Consider the following 13888-nt stretch of genomic DNA (forward strand, 5'->3'; position numbering starts at 1 on the left):
AGCTCCGACCTATTCTTAGCCAAATAATCGACCAAGCTCAGTGTCTTCATCCATGAAAACTCATTACCGATAATGTCTTTATTGGCTTCTTCGAGTGTATGCACTGGATATTTCGCCACAACAAGCGTAAGATAGGATACACATCCCTTAAACTAAATATGAGGAAGGAATATGATCATGTGGAATGGGACTTCCTTGAAGCTAGTATGCTTAAAATGAAATTCTCAGCGGATTGTGTTAAAATTATTATCAGATATGTTTCTTCTGTCTCATATTCCTTTAGTATTAACCAGTCCATCGTTAGTGAGTTGAAGCCACAACATGGGTTGAGACAAGAAAATCCCCTATATCCATATCTTTTTGCTTTGCATGCAGAAGGATTTCAGCAATTCTCACAAAGGCCGCATATCACAATGTGAGTGCTGAAAAGCACTAGTCCTCGAAATGGAGCAGAGCTCAAACAGTAGAGATAGCAACAGAAAACCAGTAGCCGATGTAACTAGTAGCTCCTGCAACCAGTAGCTACATCATCGAGTAGAACCCAAAATTAGCAGACTAAATTTAGCACCCCAAAATTCAGCAAATAGTCAGCAATGTAAATATGATCATTTCAATGTCAAAAACCGTACATTAACTTTACTAACAATTATATATTTGCATCTGACATTTATATCATTCTTGGATACTATAAATACAATAACTTGAAGATTAAACACAAGCTTTGGAGAGATATTTAAAGTACGGGTAGCCTACATGAAGAAATTATCTAAAATGAGCGCAACTGATATATTTGAGATGTACATAGACTGTAAATGATTAAATCCTCACACACAATCACTCACACATATACATGAAAGTTGAGCTTCAAAGTTTAGCTGAGTGAGTCTTCATACAAAGACATTAAAGATTGTGTTTGTAGTCTTGACATAATAGACGATAAACATTATGTGGAATTGTGATATTACGGCCTATAATCAAGTATACTAGGAGTTTCAATTAAGCAATAGATAAGTCCTAAGTTGAAATAAGTTTCTACAAGAGTTATATAAATCAAGGTCTTCTAGTGATACCTTCTTAGATGGAAGAAGGGATGACGTATGAGTTTTTATTCTTCGAACATTCATAAACAAATTTGTGCATCTTTATTTTATTACATTTACTTATTTCTACTGTTTTTAAGATGCATTGTTGAAGTATTTTATGTTTTTCTAATACCAAAATATCGCATATCCAAGTGTTTGATCAAATACTTCAACCAAAACATTTTTACACATCCAACTTGCATATATTTTAAATGATCGATAAAAATGTTTAATCGATTTCTACAAAAGATTATTTTGAGTTTCTTTCTAATTTTTAAAAAAACATAATCGATTTAATTCATCAATATCCATTATTTCAAGAACTAAGCTATTGTAGCTCAACCATTATCCTCAAATCGATCATATAAAAAATTATTGGGACTCACTAAACAAACATCTAATAAGATTATTTAAGATTTAGGCATCAAAGATCTAGAGGTAAATCCGACCATGATTCTCAAGAATCGTGAAATCAAAATCAGATCTAAAATATTTTTTGGTTTCAGTTCCAATTTCGGAATAAAAATGTGGACAAATGGTTTGGTTCTGGTTTCGGTCTTGAAAATGAAGAACCTGAACAATATGAAACCAAATCCATAATTACGAATTAATTTAAAATTTTAAAATCTCATAATATGTAAATTTAAAGTCATAATTGTTAAACAATTAATTTGATGTCTCGATATTATGTTACTATTTTTTTTAAAAAAATTAATTAATAATTTTAGTTCAAACCATAACCAAAACTATTAGAAATCAGAATGAAATTGTATTCAAGCAATTTGATTTTGATTTCATCTTTAATTAAAAAAAGAACCATCGGTCTTGAAACTATGTTTAGGTCTCTCGAGATAGAGTCTCTTAGGGTATGCTTAGAGAATGAGATTGATCATAATTTAAATCTATATGACTATATCATCAACACAATAATAAATAATTGATCATAATAAATAATATATTATGATTATTATTTTGGGTACTTTTATTTTAAAAGAATAAAATGATGATAGTTTAATAATGATGGTAACAATAATAATTAAAATAATAACGACATAATAATATGAAAACGTTAATTTTTAAATAATAGAGTATCAATAATTATTATTTTTGTTATTTTAACAATAATAATAATATTTCTTAAGCAATCTATTCTTTTGAATTTTTAATTAAAAAATAATTGATTATTAAAAATAATTTCATTCTTTTCTTTTTAATCTTTTATGATATCATTTATGATTATTAAAAATAATTTCATTTTTTTTTTCTTTTTAATCTTTTATGATATCAATTATTGAAATGAAATATAAAATATATTTAAATTTCAGTTTCAACAAAAAAATAAAATATATGTTTCTAAAATTTTTCATTGTAAATAGATACATTAAAATTATCTTATTTAGTATGTAAAAACGATACGATTTTTTTAAGAAATTACATAAATTCGTATTACAACATCAAAATATGCACATGAACTGAAAAATAAATCAAACTCATGATGGGAAGCTTGCATCTATTATTGTTCGATATTAGACAAATAAAGAACATGATTCTAAGAAACATGAAAATAATATAAATTTCTTTTCAAAATTGACAAAAATGATTGAAACTCACAACAAAGTTTTACCTATTATTAATGAAGCAATTGATGAATCTTTGCATTTTTTCAGAAAGCCAAAATATTCAAACAAATAAACATGATCTAACACCCAAAATGATGATGGAGAAACAAAAAATATATAAAATGAAGATGATGAAGATATATCATTGAAAAAAAGATACATAAATGATTTATATATATAAAAAATATAAACATCCAGACTGAAAATATAGTTTCTACTTAAAAATATCGAGTTATTATGATAAATGAAAGATGATTTAAAACAAGTGTTATTTAATTACTCACATTACCTTTGTGAAATCCCGAGATTGCTAAAAATCCCACATTATTATTAAGTACCATATTTTTCAAATTTTTGAGCACACATATGTCTAAAAACACGTACAAACAAAGGTTCTTATTCTCAAAATTTGAAAACATGTAGATGTGTGCGCTCAAAATTTGAAAACGCATGAAGTTAGTAAACAATTTTTGTCTCTCCTTAGAAGCTTTTGGGCACTTACGCACTTATCTTCCAGACCGTATAACCTTTGCAGTGAAACTCACCTATTTCTGTTGACAACTAGACCCGGTTTTCTCTTTCAAAGAACTTCGTAGCTTGTTAGTCAATCGTAACATTATCAAGATTTCATATGGACAATATATATCATTAATCTTAAAACAAATATATGTTTTAAAACATGTGGTGTATATGTAGATTTTCTTAAAAAAAAAAAATTAATGTGTTGATGCACATGTACAACTATATATGTCATACAAAATAAATAAAAAATAGACATTACATCAATTCAATTGGATATTTATCTTTTTTAACCAAAACAACCTGCTAGGTTGAGACAAACAACTAAACCCTTTGTTTCAAAAATTGATAAGTTAAATATAGAGCGATGGAGTTGAGAAAACAAAAGAGTAACAAACAGTAAAGTTTTGAAAATATGATATGCTTTAAATGATTAATAATCAATCGTTTGAAAACAGAAATGTATGGATTGATGAGTTTTCCCTTGGAAGCTAGATAGCTGATAATTCACTAATAACTTTCTTCATTACTATAGGATATTCAAATGAGATACATCATGAAAGCAGCCAACCCATTACGCCATTTTCGGACAGAAAAAACAACACACATAAATGATTATGTATCAAGCACGACCTCAAGTCTTCAACACTCTCTTTTTCTCATTATTATGAACCACTCTTTTATTTGAATTTGAATATTGAATTTGAATTTGAACTTTTCGGATTTTTTTTTCAGAAAAATATATATGGGATCTCGCACCTCTTACTGGACAGATATTTTTATTTTTCAAAATCATAAATTTATTACTTTATATCCTCTTAAAAAAATAGATTAGGTTAATTTCACTTAAACTTTTTGAATTTAATACTATTGATACTCACTCGAAAATTTAGGATCTCATTCCAAGTGACACTAGTCCAGACACACGCTTAGAATTTGTCCTGAGCCTGAAATCACGAAGAAGAGCATTAGAAAGGGGCTGGGAGAGTATCTCGACGTAACCTTTCCGACGCTCAAGTCATAGACATATAAAGGGAGAGCTAATGGTGCTGCTGAAAACAATATATTGAATGAATCAGTTATAGATCCAAACATGTTATTTATAGGAGAATATCTAGCGTGTGTTGAGTTTGTTCTCTATTTGGACTAGGTATAGACCACAAGTATATCAACTATTATTATAATTTAAATGCATTATTTTTGTTCCACTTAGCTACTCTCGCCAACTTATGACCGATACTTAACCCACTCTTATTATTAAAATATATCTTTGTCCCACTTTCACAGTCTCCAATATGATTATTTTTTTACATTCTACTTTTTCATTTTTTCAAACATATTCTATTATTACTTTTATATTATTCTCAACAAAAAATAAATAAATAATCCAACATATTTTTTAACATCTTGTCGACATATACGATACAAAGTATCTTCTTTTATAAAAAAAAACAGAATACGCACACACTATATGTATAATCTAAAACGTAAATATTAAATGTTATTCACTGTTTTTTCTCAAAGTTTTTAATTTAATTGTAATATTCTAAGAATTAAATTGAATATAATATGAAGTTTAGTAAAAAGAATTTATAACTTAAAAACAAAATTCAAGCATATTTATTAAAATAAATAAATACATAAAAGAATAATTTTGGCATTAGGAAAAAGTTTCACCAAAAAAAGTTATTATTTAGATCTCTTGTTTTGTTAATAGTATAAATACAATATATATGTTATATAACTAATTTTTGGTACCGTGGTATGTTTTAATAATTATATTAATAAAAGGCTAAAATTTGAAATTAAGTTATTGTAGCTCGGTGGATAGACTTTTTATTCCCTAAACATCAATTATATATATAAAAAAATTTGCATGCACGCAACACGTTCGTCGATATACAAGTATACAATAACTAATTTTTTGTGTCATTGTTTGTATTAATAATTATATATACTATTTACTCTGCACAGCGATGCGTGTGTGTACAGTCTTTTTTATCAATTTCGATGGACTAAAGTGAAATTTGACAAATTTTGGAGGGACTAAATTAATATTTGAATTCGTTGAAATAAAAAAAATAAAAATAAAAGCGTGCTTTGAAATTTTTTTTAAAAAAACAAACAAAAACAAAATTTGGAAGAAAAAGTTTGTGTCATTATTAACAGTTACTATCATGTCCTCAATTTTAATAAAATAGAATAACTTAATAAAATACTAAAATTTTAATGCAAACTTACCGTAGCTCAATGGATAATCTTTATTCCATAAGCATCGTCTCGCAGGGTCAATTTTTATTTAGATTTTTTTTAATTTATATATCAAAATTATATTTTAATTTTTAATTATTTTTATAATTATATTTTATCTTCAGTTAAACATAAATAAAATAAATTATAAATATATTATACAAACATCCAACACATTCTTCAATACACAATATATAAATCATACCTTATCTTTCTTACCTTTGCAAAGGTGCTATATTTTTCCAGACATAATGTGTTGGACTCCTCGAGGTTCCCCCAAATTTGCGTCGTCTACTATCATACTTGAGGTGGCGTGGCGTCCACTGTTCGTACAGCGGAGAGAATGGGGTTAATCCTCGGGAGCAGACCTAAGTATAAGGCTGGCAATGGCGGAAATAGTAAAGGTGTTTCCGCCAAATGGGTCTCCGTGTTGTGCATTTTTAGCTTCTGTTTGGGAGTTCTCGTCGTTAATAGGTACTTTTGGTTACCCTCTCCATTTTTTCATATTCTTCGGTCGCAATGGTTTCGAAATGTTTTGGTTCAGTCCTAGACTTATTTAATTGCTCACATTGTTAGTTAATAAATTTGTATCTCGAACCCCGTTGCAAGATTATGCCTGGTTTTTAAATTTAGCTTTTGTTTGTTTTTTTTTTTTGTTTTTTAAATCTGTTTCCCCCTACTCATTTTTTTGCATTTTACGAGAGCTTGTTGGAAACTAAGCTGATGTCTAGAAGTTGAAACTGGGTACTTAGAATGACCGTGTACTAATTACAATACAGGCTTACGCTCTCAAGATTCGGGTTTTGTAGTTAATTTCTTCGAGACTCGACTCGACTCCTGTTAATTTGAATAGAATTGGAAAATAAAAACAGAAACTTTACTCCAACATGGTTTTCTAATTTTCAAATGTAAATACCACGAATGACTATCTTTGCATCAGAACATTGTATCATGAAGTCACTCTTTGAGCCAGTGTGGGCTCCAAAAAATACAAATAAAAGGAAAACCACAGGAACACAGCAGAAGAATCAAAGGAAGAATTGGAAGGGGAGGTTGGATAGAGAACAGGGAAAGAAGGAAACTTCGCATTCTTTGTTCATTCCAAGAATGATTGCCATACATGTATTTATAACGTGACCGCCAATGTAACTAACAAAGTGATGCGATGTACTAGGAACTTATTAGAATCTCTTTAAAGTTTAAATCAATAAAACAAGAAACAATTCATTCCCTCGGTTAAGTTGATAGAAATTTTCATCTCTTTGGCTAAACATGTCTAGGAGCATTATGAGGAGTAAAAAATTAAAGGATCCAAAACTTTGTAATTACCGATTTTTTAGGCGCACTTGTCTGTTTACTTGGTTGTGAATTGAGAAGTACTCCATATCCACTAAAACTTGCTTGGCATGTATGAAAACATGTTCCTGGAAATCATATTTGTTCGCATGTGTCACACCCCGAACGCAGAAGCATGGCATTAAAAATGTTCTCAAAACTCGAAAATTATGCTTTAAGACTATCAACAAGCCATAGAACATGTTACCAGTCTATTTTATTGGTAAATTCGCTGAAGATGTTCTTATTACGACTGAAATACTAGAAATTTGTAAGAGGCTGTTTGTTCACATGGATGTTGTTTATTTTCTCTTAAATTTGATTGTTTTCTTTTTAAAAAAACTGACTGTATTAATTAATTAATTAATTAATGTACATCTGAGGCATTATGACTCTCCGCACTTAAGAATTGATTAAAGTCATATGTTCTAGCTGTCATTTATTAATGTGTGCATACTTTGTTTTAGATTCTGGACCCTACCAAATTTAATCGATTCGGAGAAGATCGATATATCTGTGAGGAAATATGTGACTGGTGACATTTATCCTGCCTCTAGATGTGAGAGAAAGGTGAGTTATCTGTTTTTTTGTTTCGTAGTTTTGTAAGTCAAGTTCAGCAGTATATAAATTGATAATTTCTGTCCTGCAGAAAGAACCTTTTGACATAGTTTCTCAAGTTTCACAAACAAACAACATAATAACGTAAGTTTAACCATTGTGTGTTTATGTCTATTTTCAATTTCACTGCTGATTAAGGTTCTCCGGTTTACAATTCGGCATCAAAACTAATTTGTGCTAATCTCACGCTATCTTCTTGCCTCGACGTCTTAAGGACATTAGATAAAACCATATCTTCCCTAGAAATGCAGCTAGTTGCTGCAAGAGCAGCTAAAGCCGAAAAAGAGGAAAAACATAGCGGCACTGAGTCAGGACTAGAGGCATCAAATAATCATCCAAAGTTACTCTTTGCCATGGGGATCATGACTGCATTCAGCAGCAGAAAACGCAGGGATTCCATTCGAGATACGTGGATGCCTCAAGGTTCTTTTTTTTTTTTGTTCTCTCTTAAAAGTTCATATAGGCAATTTTAGTTCAATGACGTAGAAAATTTGATATATTATACAAGGAGAGTATTTAAATAATCTGGAGAAAGAGAAAGGGATCATCATACGATTTGTGATAGGGCACAGGTATTTTCTTGGATATAAAAGTTATTTATTGATCAAATCAATGCACGTTTCTGTGCATGGTATGTGGATTAATAAGGCTTATTTTCTGCTGGTTAGTGCTGCACCTGGTGGGGTTTTGGATCGGGCTATTGATGCTGAAGATGCACAGCACAGGGATTTCTTGCGATTGGTAAACCTATATATTTTACTAGTTATATTATACTAACATTTTGACTTGTTGCTTGGAAAATATTTGAATCAGAAGATTTTAAACATCCTTTGAATCATGCGAAAAACTTGCAGCTTTGTTTCGTAGTTTGTGATGATGTTCCTAGACAATAAATTATCCATTTCGTTGGTCCCTATCCACTGCCACAAAAATTCAAAATATCCGTTTTAATATCACTACTCACAGAGTGCTAACTGTTAACATTTTCTTTGTATCAGAACCACGTAGAAGGGTATCATGAATTGTCTGCGAAAACCCAAATTTACTTTTCAACCGCTGCTGCCAAGTGGGATGCCAACTTCTATATTAAAGTTGACGATGATGTACATGTCAATCTTGGTTAGCAAAATCGTATTTCCAGCTTGTCTCTCCTATGAGTTAGTGACAAGTTATAAATCTTTGAATTTTCCTAGCCGAAGATGGTTAATTTTCTTTGACAGGTACCATAAGTTCTTTGTTAGCCCGCTATCTGTTGAAACCCCGTGTTTATATTGGTTGCATGAAGTCTGGACCTGTCCTTGCACATAAGTATGAATACTGAAGATTATCGTGATTTCTGGTTTTTTTTTAAATTTGAAAGAAAAAAAATATGGTGTTTTAATATGTTGATATGTACAGAGGAGTCAAGTACCATGAACCAGAATACTGGAAATTTGGCGAAGAAGGAAACAAGTATTTTAGACACGCAACAGGACAAATTTATGCAATCTCCAAAGATTTGGCTACCTATATTTCTGTTAACAGGTATAATCAGTTTCTCATGTGTGTGTGTGTGTGGTGTGTACACGAGAATATCCCAACATATTATATGGATGATTGTTTTATGGACCAAGCGAGAGCTCTCGCTTTGTTAAAGGGATGGTACAGGCGTACAGCCGAATAGATGATCATCTTGAAGACAAATTTTTTGATGGGCTGCCGACTTTGCAGAGAAGTACTTCATAGGTATGCAAACGAAGATGTATCTCTTGGATCTTGGTTCATTGGTCTTGATGTTGAGCATATTGATGATCGAAGCCTGTGCTGTGGAACTCCCCCTGGTAAAGATAATTTCCATTGGATACGGTTGGACCTCCAAATTTACTAGTTAATAAAACTAGAGCTATGTATGACATATTTTGACATAACGTTCTTGGCTTATTAAATAAGATTGCGAGTGGAAGACGCAGGCCGGAAACCCTTGTGGTGCGTCATTTGATTGGAGCTGTAGCGGTGTATGCAAGTCAGTTGAAAGGATGGAAATAGTTCATCAGCGTTGTGGCGAGGGCTCATTTGGGATCAATTCCAGTTTTTGATGTATCTACATTTGTTGATCTACCTTCCAGAAATATCTAACTGCACATCCTATTGCTTTTTAAGTTGTAACATTATCGATGTAATATAGCCACTCTGCTCCAATTTTGTTACTAATTTTTGCAGACTACCTTGCGAATTCTTAGACAACATCAAAATATTTAATTTCATAATTATCTTACTAAAAATTTTCTCAAATCACATAATATTTTACATAGAAAGTATTGTTTAAAGTGGAGATTTTATATATATATAAAAGTATAAGTATTGTTCTCGTAATGTTTTTATGGCTGATACTCACTAAGAATTTAGGGTTCGATTCAGCAAGTGACACTTGTCCAGACGCAGCCTTCGAATTTGTCATGAGCCTGAAATCACGAAGAAGACCATTAGAAGGGGGTCGGGAGGGTGTCTCGGCTGATACTCATTAAGAATTTAGGGTCGGATTCAGCAAGTGACATTTGTCCAGGCGCATGCTTCGAATTTGTCATGAGCCTGAAATCACGAAGAAGACCGTTAGAAGGGGGTCGGAAGGGTGTCTCGGCGTAGCCACTCCGACGTTCAAGTCAAAAACTGAGGATATAAAGAGAGAAGTTAAGGATACTGCTGAAAAACAATATAGGGAATATGAATGAGTTGGACACTACAAATTGGTATTTATTGGAGAATACATGAGTCTGTCATGGGTCTTCTATCTTGACTAAAGATAGGTCGAGGCCCATGATCTGGTATAGACTCGATTTAGATGGGCTGATTCCTAGTATATCAATAGCGATTACATGCAATTATATTATTTATTTTTATGCATATTATTAGTATTTTTAAATTAGTATTTTTAATTATATATATTCAAGCACTCGATTTTATTACGTATAAACGTATCCGGTTGGACGGTGGAAGATGAAGGGCTCCTGGACTCTCGTTGCATCGGTGTTGGCCGTTTCCACCGCCGCTCTCTCCTCCACCACCTACGCCGATCGTGATGTCTCTATCATCCCATGCATCAATCAGGTTATTCATCCTTCTTAACCATATCACAGTTTCTTTCACCAACAATTTTAACTTTTTTCTTATGGGATGCGACGATGTACAATTCAAATTTGTGTTGGTGTTTAAATCGCTAGATTTGATGGATATGTACACTCTAAAGTTGGATCTTTCGGAGATTCCCTCTGTTCTTGTTTCTATATTTGCAGGGCCAGTCACCCACAAATTGGAATAAACAATTGTTTTTAAAAATTTTATATTTGTTGTTTTTGAAGGGAAAACCAACTAACTCGTTGGCACTTGTGGGGAAGAAGGATAAGTGTTCTCCAAGGTTCGATGGTCTGAAGTTCATAGAGACCCTCATTACGGGCCACAGGTGACCGATCAAATGGCAAAAATAGAAGTCCTAGTACTACGGTTGTGTGAAGATAGGATTGATTTTTGTTGATTTTCATTTTAGTCTGGAGTAATTTTTTAACAGATTAGGGCAAGTTCAAAGATTTTATCATTTTTAAGTAGGATTTAACATTACGGATTTTCTCATGGTTGGTAGTTTTCCAAGTTCTCCCCGTGGGATTTGTTTTGAGAATTAAGAGTAATTGATAACTGTATTCCCATTTTTCACTAACTCGAAGTTTTTTTTTTTTTGTGGAAGTATTTGTTTGATTGGTAATCTCAGTTCCTATCTCATGCTTGACTCGGTGAATAAATGACATTATCCATGTCATTTATATTATACAGGACGATTGGGATCATGATTTTTTGTTGATAGTTTGTGACTGTTATATGTGTAACACATCTGCATTGTGTTTCAATTTGATATCTTGGTTCTTGAAATATTGAACCTGTCATGTGGCCTTCCTCAGAAGATGCGTGCTCAAATACATACATTAGAATCATTGTTGCCAGAATATCCAGTTCCATGGCTACATACTTTAGGAACATCAGATTTTCTTGGTTTCTTCGCTCGTACCCAATGCCATATTTTGTATTTCTTATGTGCTGGACTTGCCTCATAAGCTCCTTCTCGAAAGCGCTGGAATGGCTTTGTTTATTCTGCTCATGTACTTGGATTTCCAATTACTTGCACAAGTACATTTGATCGATTGTGGAATGGATAAAAATGCCTCTTAATGCATTTAAACTCAAGAGTTTTAGTGGCAGAATTTCCTTTAAAAATATGCGAGACATGCACCAAATCAGAGGCTAGTCCGTGACTTTAATTAGGCTCCTGGACACTTTTTCTTGGGGGATTAGATCAAACCTCTGGTAGATAGGAAAAGGAAGATGTGTTCAGGGTTTAGGGTTCCAGCTTTGCTTGATGATGTTGTGCTCAATAGGTCCTCTTGAAGTTTAAGCTTAATAGGCTCGAACCAAGCTGGAACCTTAAGGTTTCTCTTGGTTTAAATCAAACTGAGCTTGATGATGCCCAAATGTGATTTGAACTCGAGTTTGAATCTAAAAAGTTGGTTGATATTGGAGTCTATTTGGTTAGCTTGCTTTATAAGGAAAACCTCGGGTTTACCGGACTCAGAAATGCTGAACATAGTTGGATTTGAAATTTTTTGCCATGATTAGACTTAATTTATGCTGATTTTTGTGGATTTGGGATTTAAAATGTTTTAATTATTGATTTCAAAATTATAAAAGGCAGGTGCTTAATATGTGATGAAACTATGATGAGAAAGCATCCGTACCATGCTGGAGATGTGTGATACTTATATCCTAATGATTTTCTTAGTAGTTTCTTTATGTGTTGTGTTCTTGCTATGATTATGAATCCCTTATATTTATTTATTCTTAAGATTAATGTGGTTTCTCGTTGGAACTGTACGGTGATAGAGAGATTAAATTTAAAAATGAAGCATTCAGGTTTCATTTTGCAGGTTCTTTATTCAAACGTAATTCTCAAGAAATGAAAGTTGTTATGTTCAGTTTCGTTTCAAGTATTTTCAGAAGTATGATACTCTTTGAAAATATGATTTTAGATCTCATATTGAAAAATATGTTGTATGTCTTATTTTATTGTCTGAATGAAATATCACCTATAAAGCATGGCAAACCCGTATATATTGTCTCACACTGGCCAGAAGACGCTAGACATTATTTGCACGGCCATATCGGGACACCAAAAGCAAGAAGCTTTGATGGAAAAGAAGCAGCAGCATAAACAGTCTTAATGATCATGATCATTTTGGCAATATTGGTGATCCACAGAAAAACCAAATCCAGAAGTTCAGAGTCCATTATGGGAGAGAATGAATCCTCAGCTCAGCTCTCTAGACTGTCAAAGAACACTGAGGATCCCTGGGAGAAACTTGATGTAAAATGGAAGATGGAAGTTTATTTGGTATCAGATGGTCAGAATCTGGCTGTTGCTGCAAAAGATGTGGCTGTCAAGGAATATCTAAAGATTAGCCGATATGCAGACGGCATTCAAAACCAAGAATTGACAAATCTTTGGAGTAAAGCTGATTTTGGAGCTTCATCGCTTTTGGGGTTGGAGAAAAGTTATCACATGGTACCAGTGAGACTTCTGGCTTAGTTGCGTCCGAAACGCAATTTGTAGGGAACACTATGAGAAGCCCAATGTTTGGGGTGACCGCACTGCGACAAGCCTCGCCATACCCATGATGATACATGAAAAATCATCGGATGGGAGAAGTGTGCAGGAAAGCAGATCCAACTAGCAAATAATACACGGATAGATAGTCTTCTAAATTCTTGAAATCAAGTTCCCTGTTTTGCTTTTCTTGCTTATCATTCAAATTCCCTTGTTACTCCCATCTTAAATCATTAGAAAGTTTGTAATGTATATTCTCAATAATCAAACCCATATTTCTTCTATTTTAAAAATCTCACATTCTTATATATTTTGGATTCCTTGCATTTTTTTGTGAAATATTCAATACACTTTATAAAAGAGAAGCTTTACACCACACTGAAACAAAGACAGAACAAATTCTCACAGGACAAAGCAAAAATTTCTCCTACTAGCATAAAATGAGAAAATCACTTTTAAAAGAAATCAAATTATGTTCAAAATCGTAAATCCAGCACTAGGAGAAAAAAAACCTGCAAGGATTGTGGATACCTTTCTTCATTTCTGTATCAGCCAGATTCAAAAACTTATTTCAGAGCTCTTTCCTTGAAATAATCATCATCCAGTTATAATTTTTATGGTATTATTTGCTTCGACTCGAGACAAGTTTACGATTGTTTAAGGTCGTGATGCTTTGATTGGATGGAAGATCGGATACCGTGGGCTCTATTGATTTCTTATACAAGATATATTTTTAACATCAATTTCTTATACATTAATTAAGTATTTTTTTTTAGTCAGTAAATTATTAGAGGGAGAAAGTAATTTTGTTTGGCACCGACGTGAAGGAATTGATCAGAACA

The 13888-nt window shown here is 32.3% G+C and overlaps 1 protein-coding gene and 1 long non-coding RNA gene across 4 annotated transcripts; both read left to right on the forward strand.

Moving 5' to 3' along the window:
• Positions 1-5681: 5681 nt before the first annotated feature.
• On the forward strand, positions 5682-9626 carry LOC142524347 (beta-1,6-galactosyltransferase GALT31A-like). 3 transcript variants are annotated; one of them, XR_012814874.1, is made up of 11 exons: positions 5682-5944; positions 7273-7375; positions 7455-7507; positions 7638-7846; positions 7932-7995; positions 8092-8164; positions 8422-8542; positions 8644-8731; positions 8822-8947; positions 9037-9243; positions 9353-9626. XR_012814874.1 is itself a non-coding variant. In XM_075628293.1 (11 exons), exons 1-11 carry the CDS (start codon positions 5814-5816, stop codon positions 9496-9498), a joined length of 1224 nt encoding a protein of 407 aa, XP_075484408.1. In that variant the 5' UTR covers positions 5686-5813; the 3' UTR covers positions 9499-9626. The 3 variants fall into 3 exon arrangements, 2 of the variants coding, with proteins under 2 accessions (XP_075484409.1, XP_075484408.1); XM_075628293.1 differs by having other exon boundaries at positions 5686-5944; positions 9134-9243; XM_075628294.1 differs by lacking the exon at positions 9353-9626 and having other exon boundaries at positions 5684-5944; positions 9071-9243.
• Positions 9627-9827: 201 nt separating this feature from the next.
• LOC142524348 (uncharacterized) lies at positions 9828-13052 on the forward strand. Its single transcript, XR_012814875.1, has 2 exons — positions 9828-10507; positions 10759-13052. It is a non-coding gene; the product is annotated as an uncharacterized LOC142524348 (long non-coding RNA).
• The last annotated feature ends 836 nt before the right edge of the window (positions 13053-13888 follow it).

Source organism: Primulina tabacum, chromosome 14 (assembly GCF_025594145.1).
Source record: "Primulina tabacum isolate GXHZ01 chromosome 14, ASM2559414v2, whole genome shotgun sequence".
Taxonomy (NCBI): Eukaryota; Viridiplantae; Streptophyta; class Magnoliopsida; order Lamiales; family Gesneriaceae; genus Primulina; species Primulina tabacum.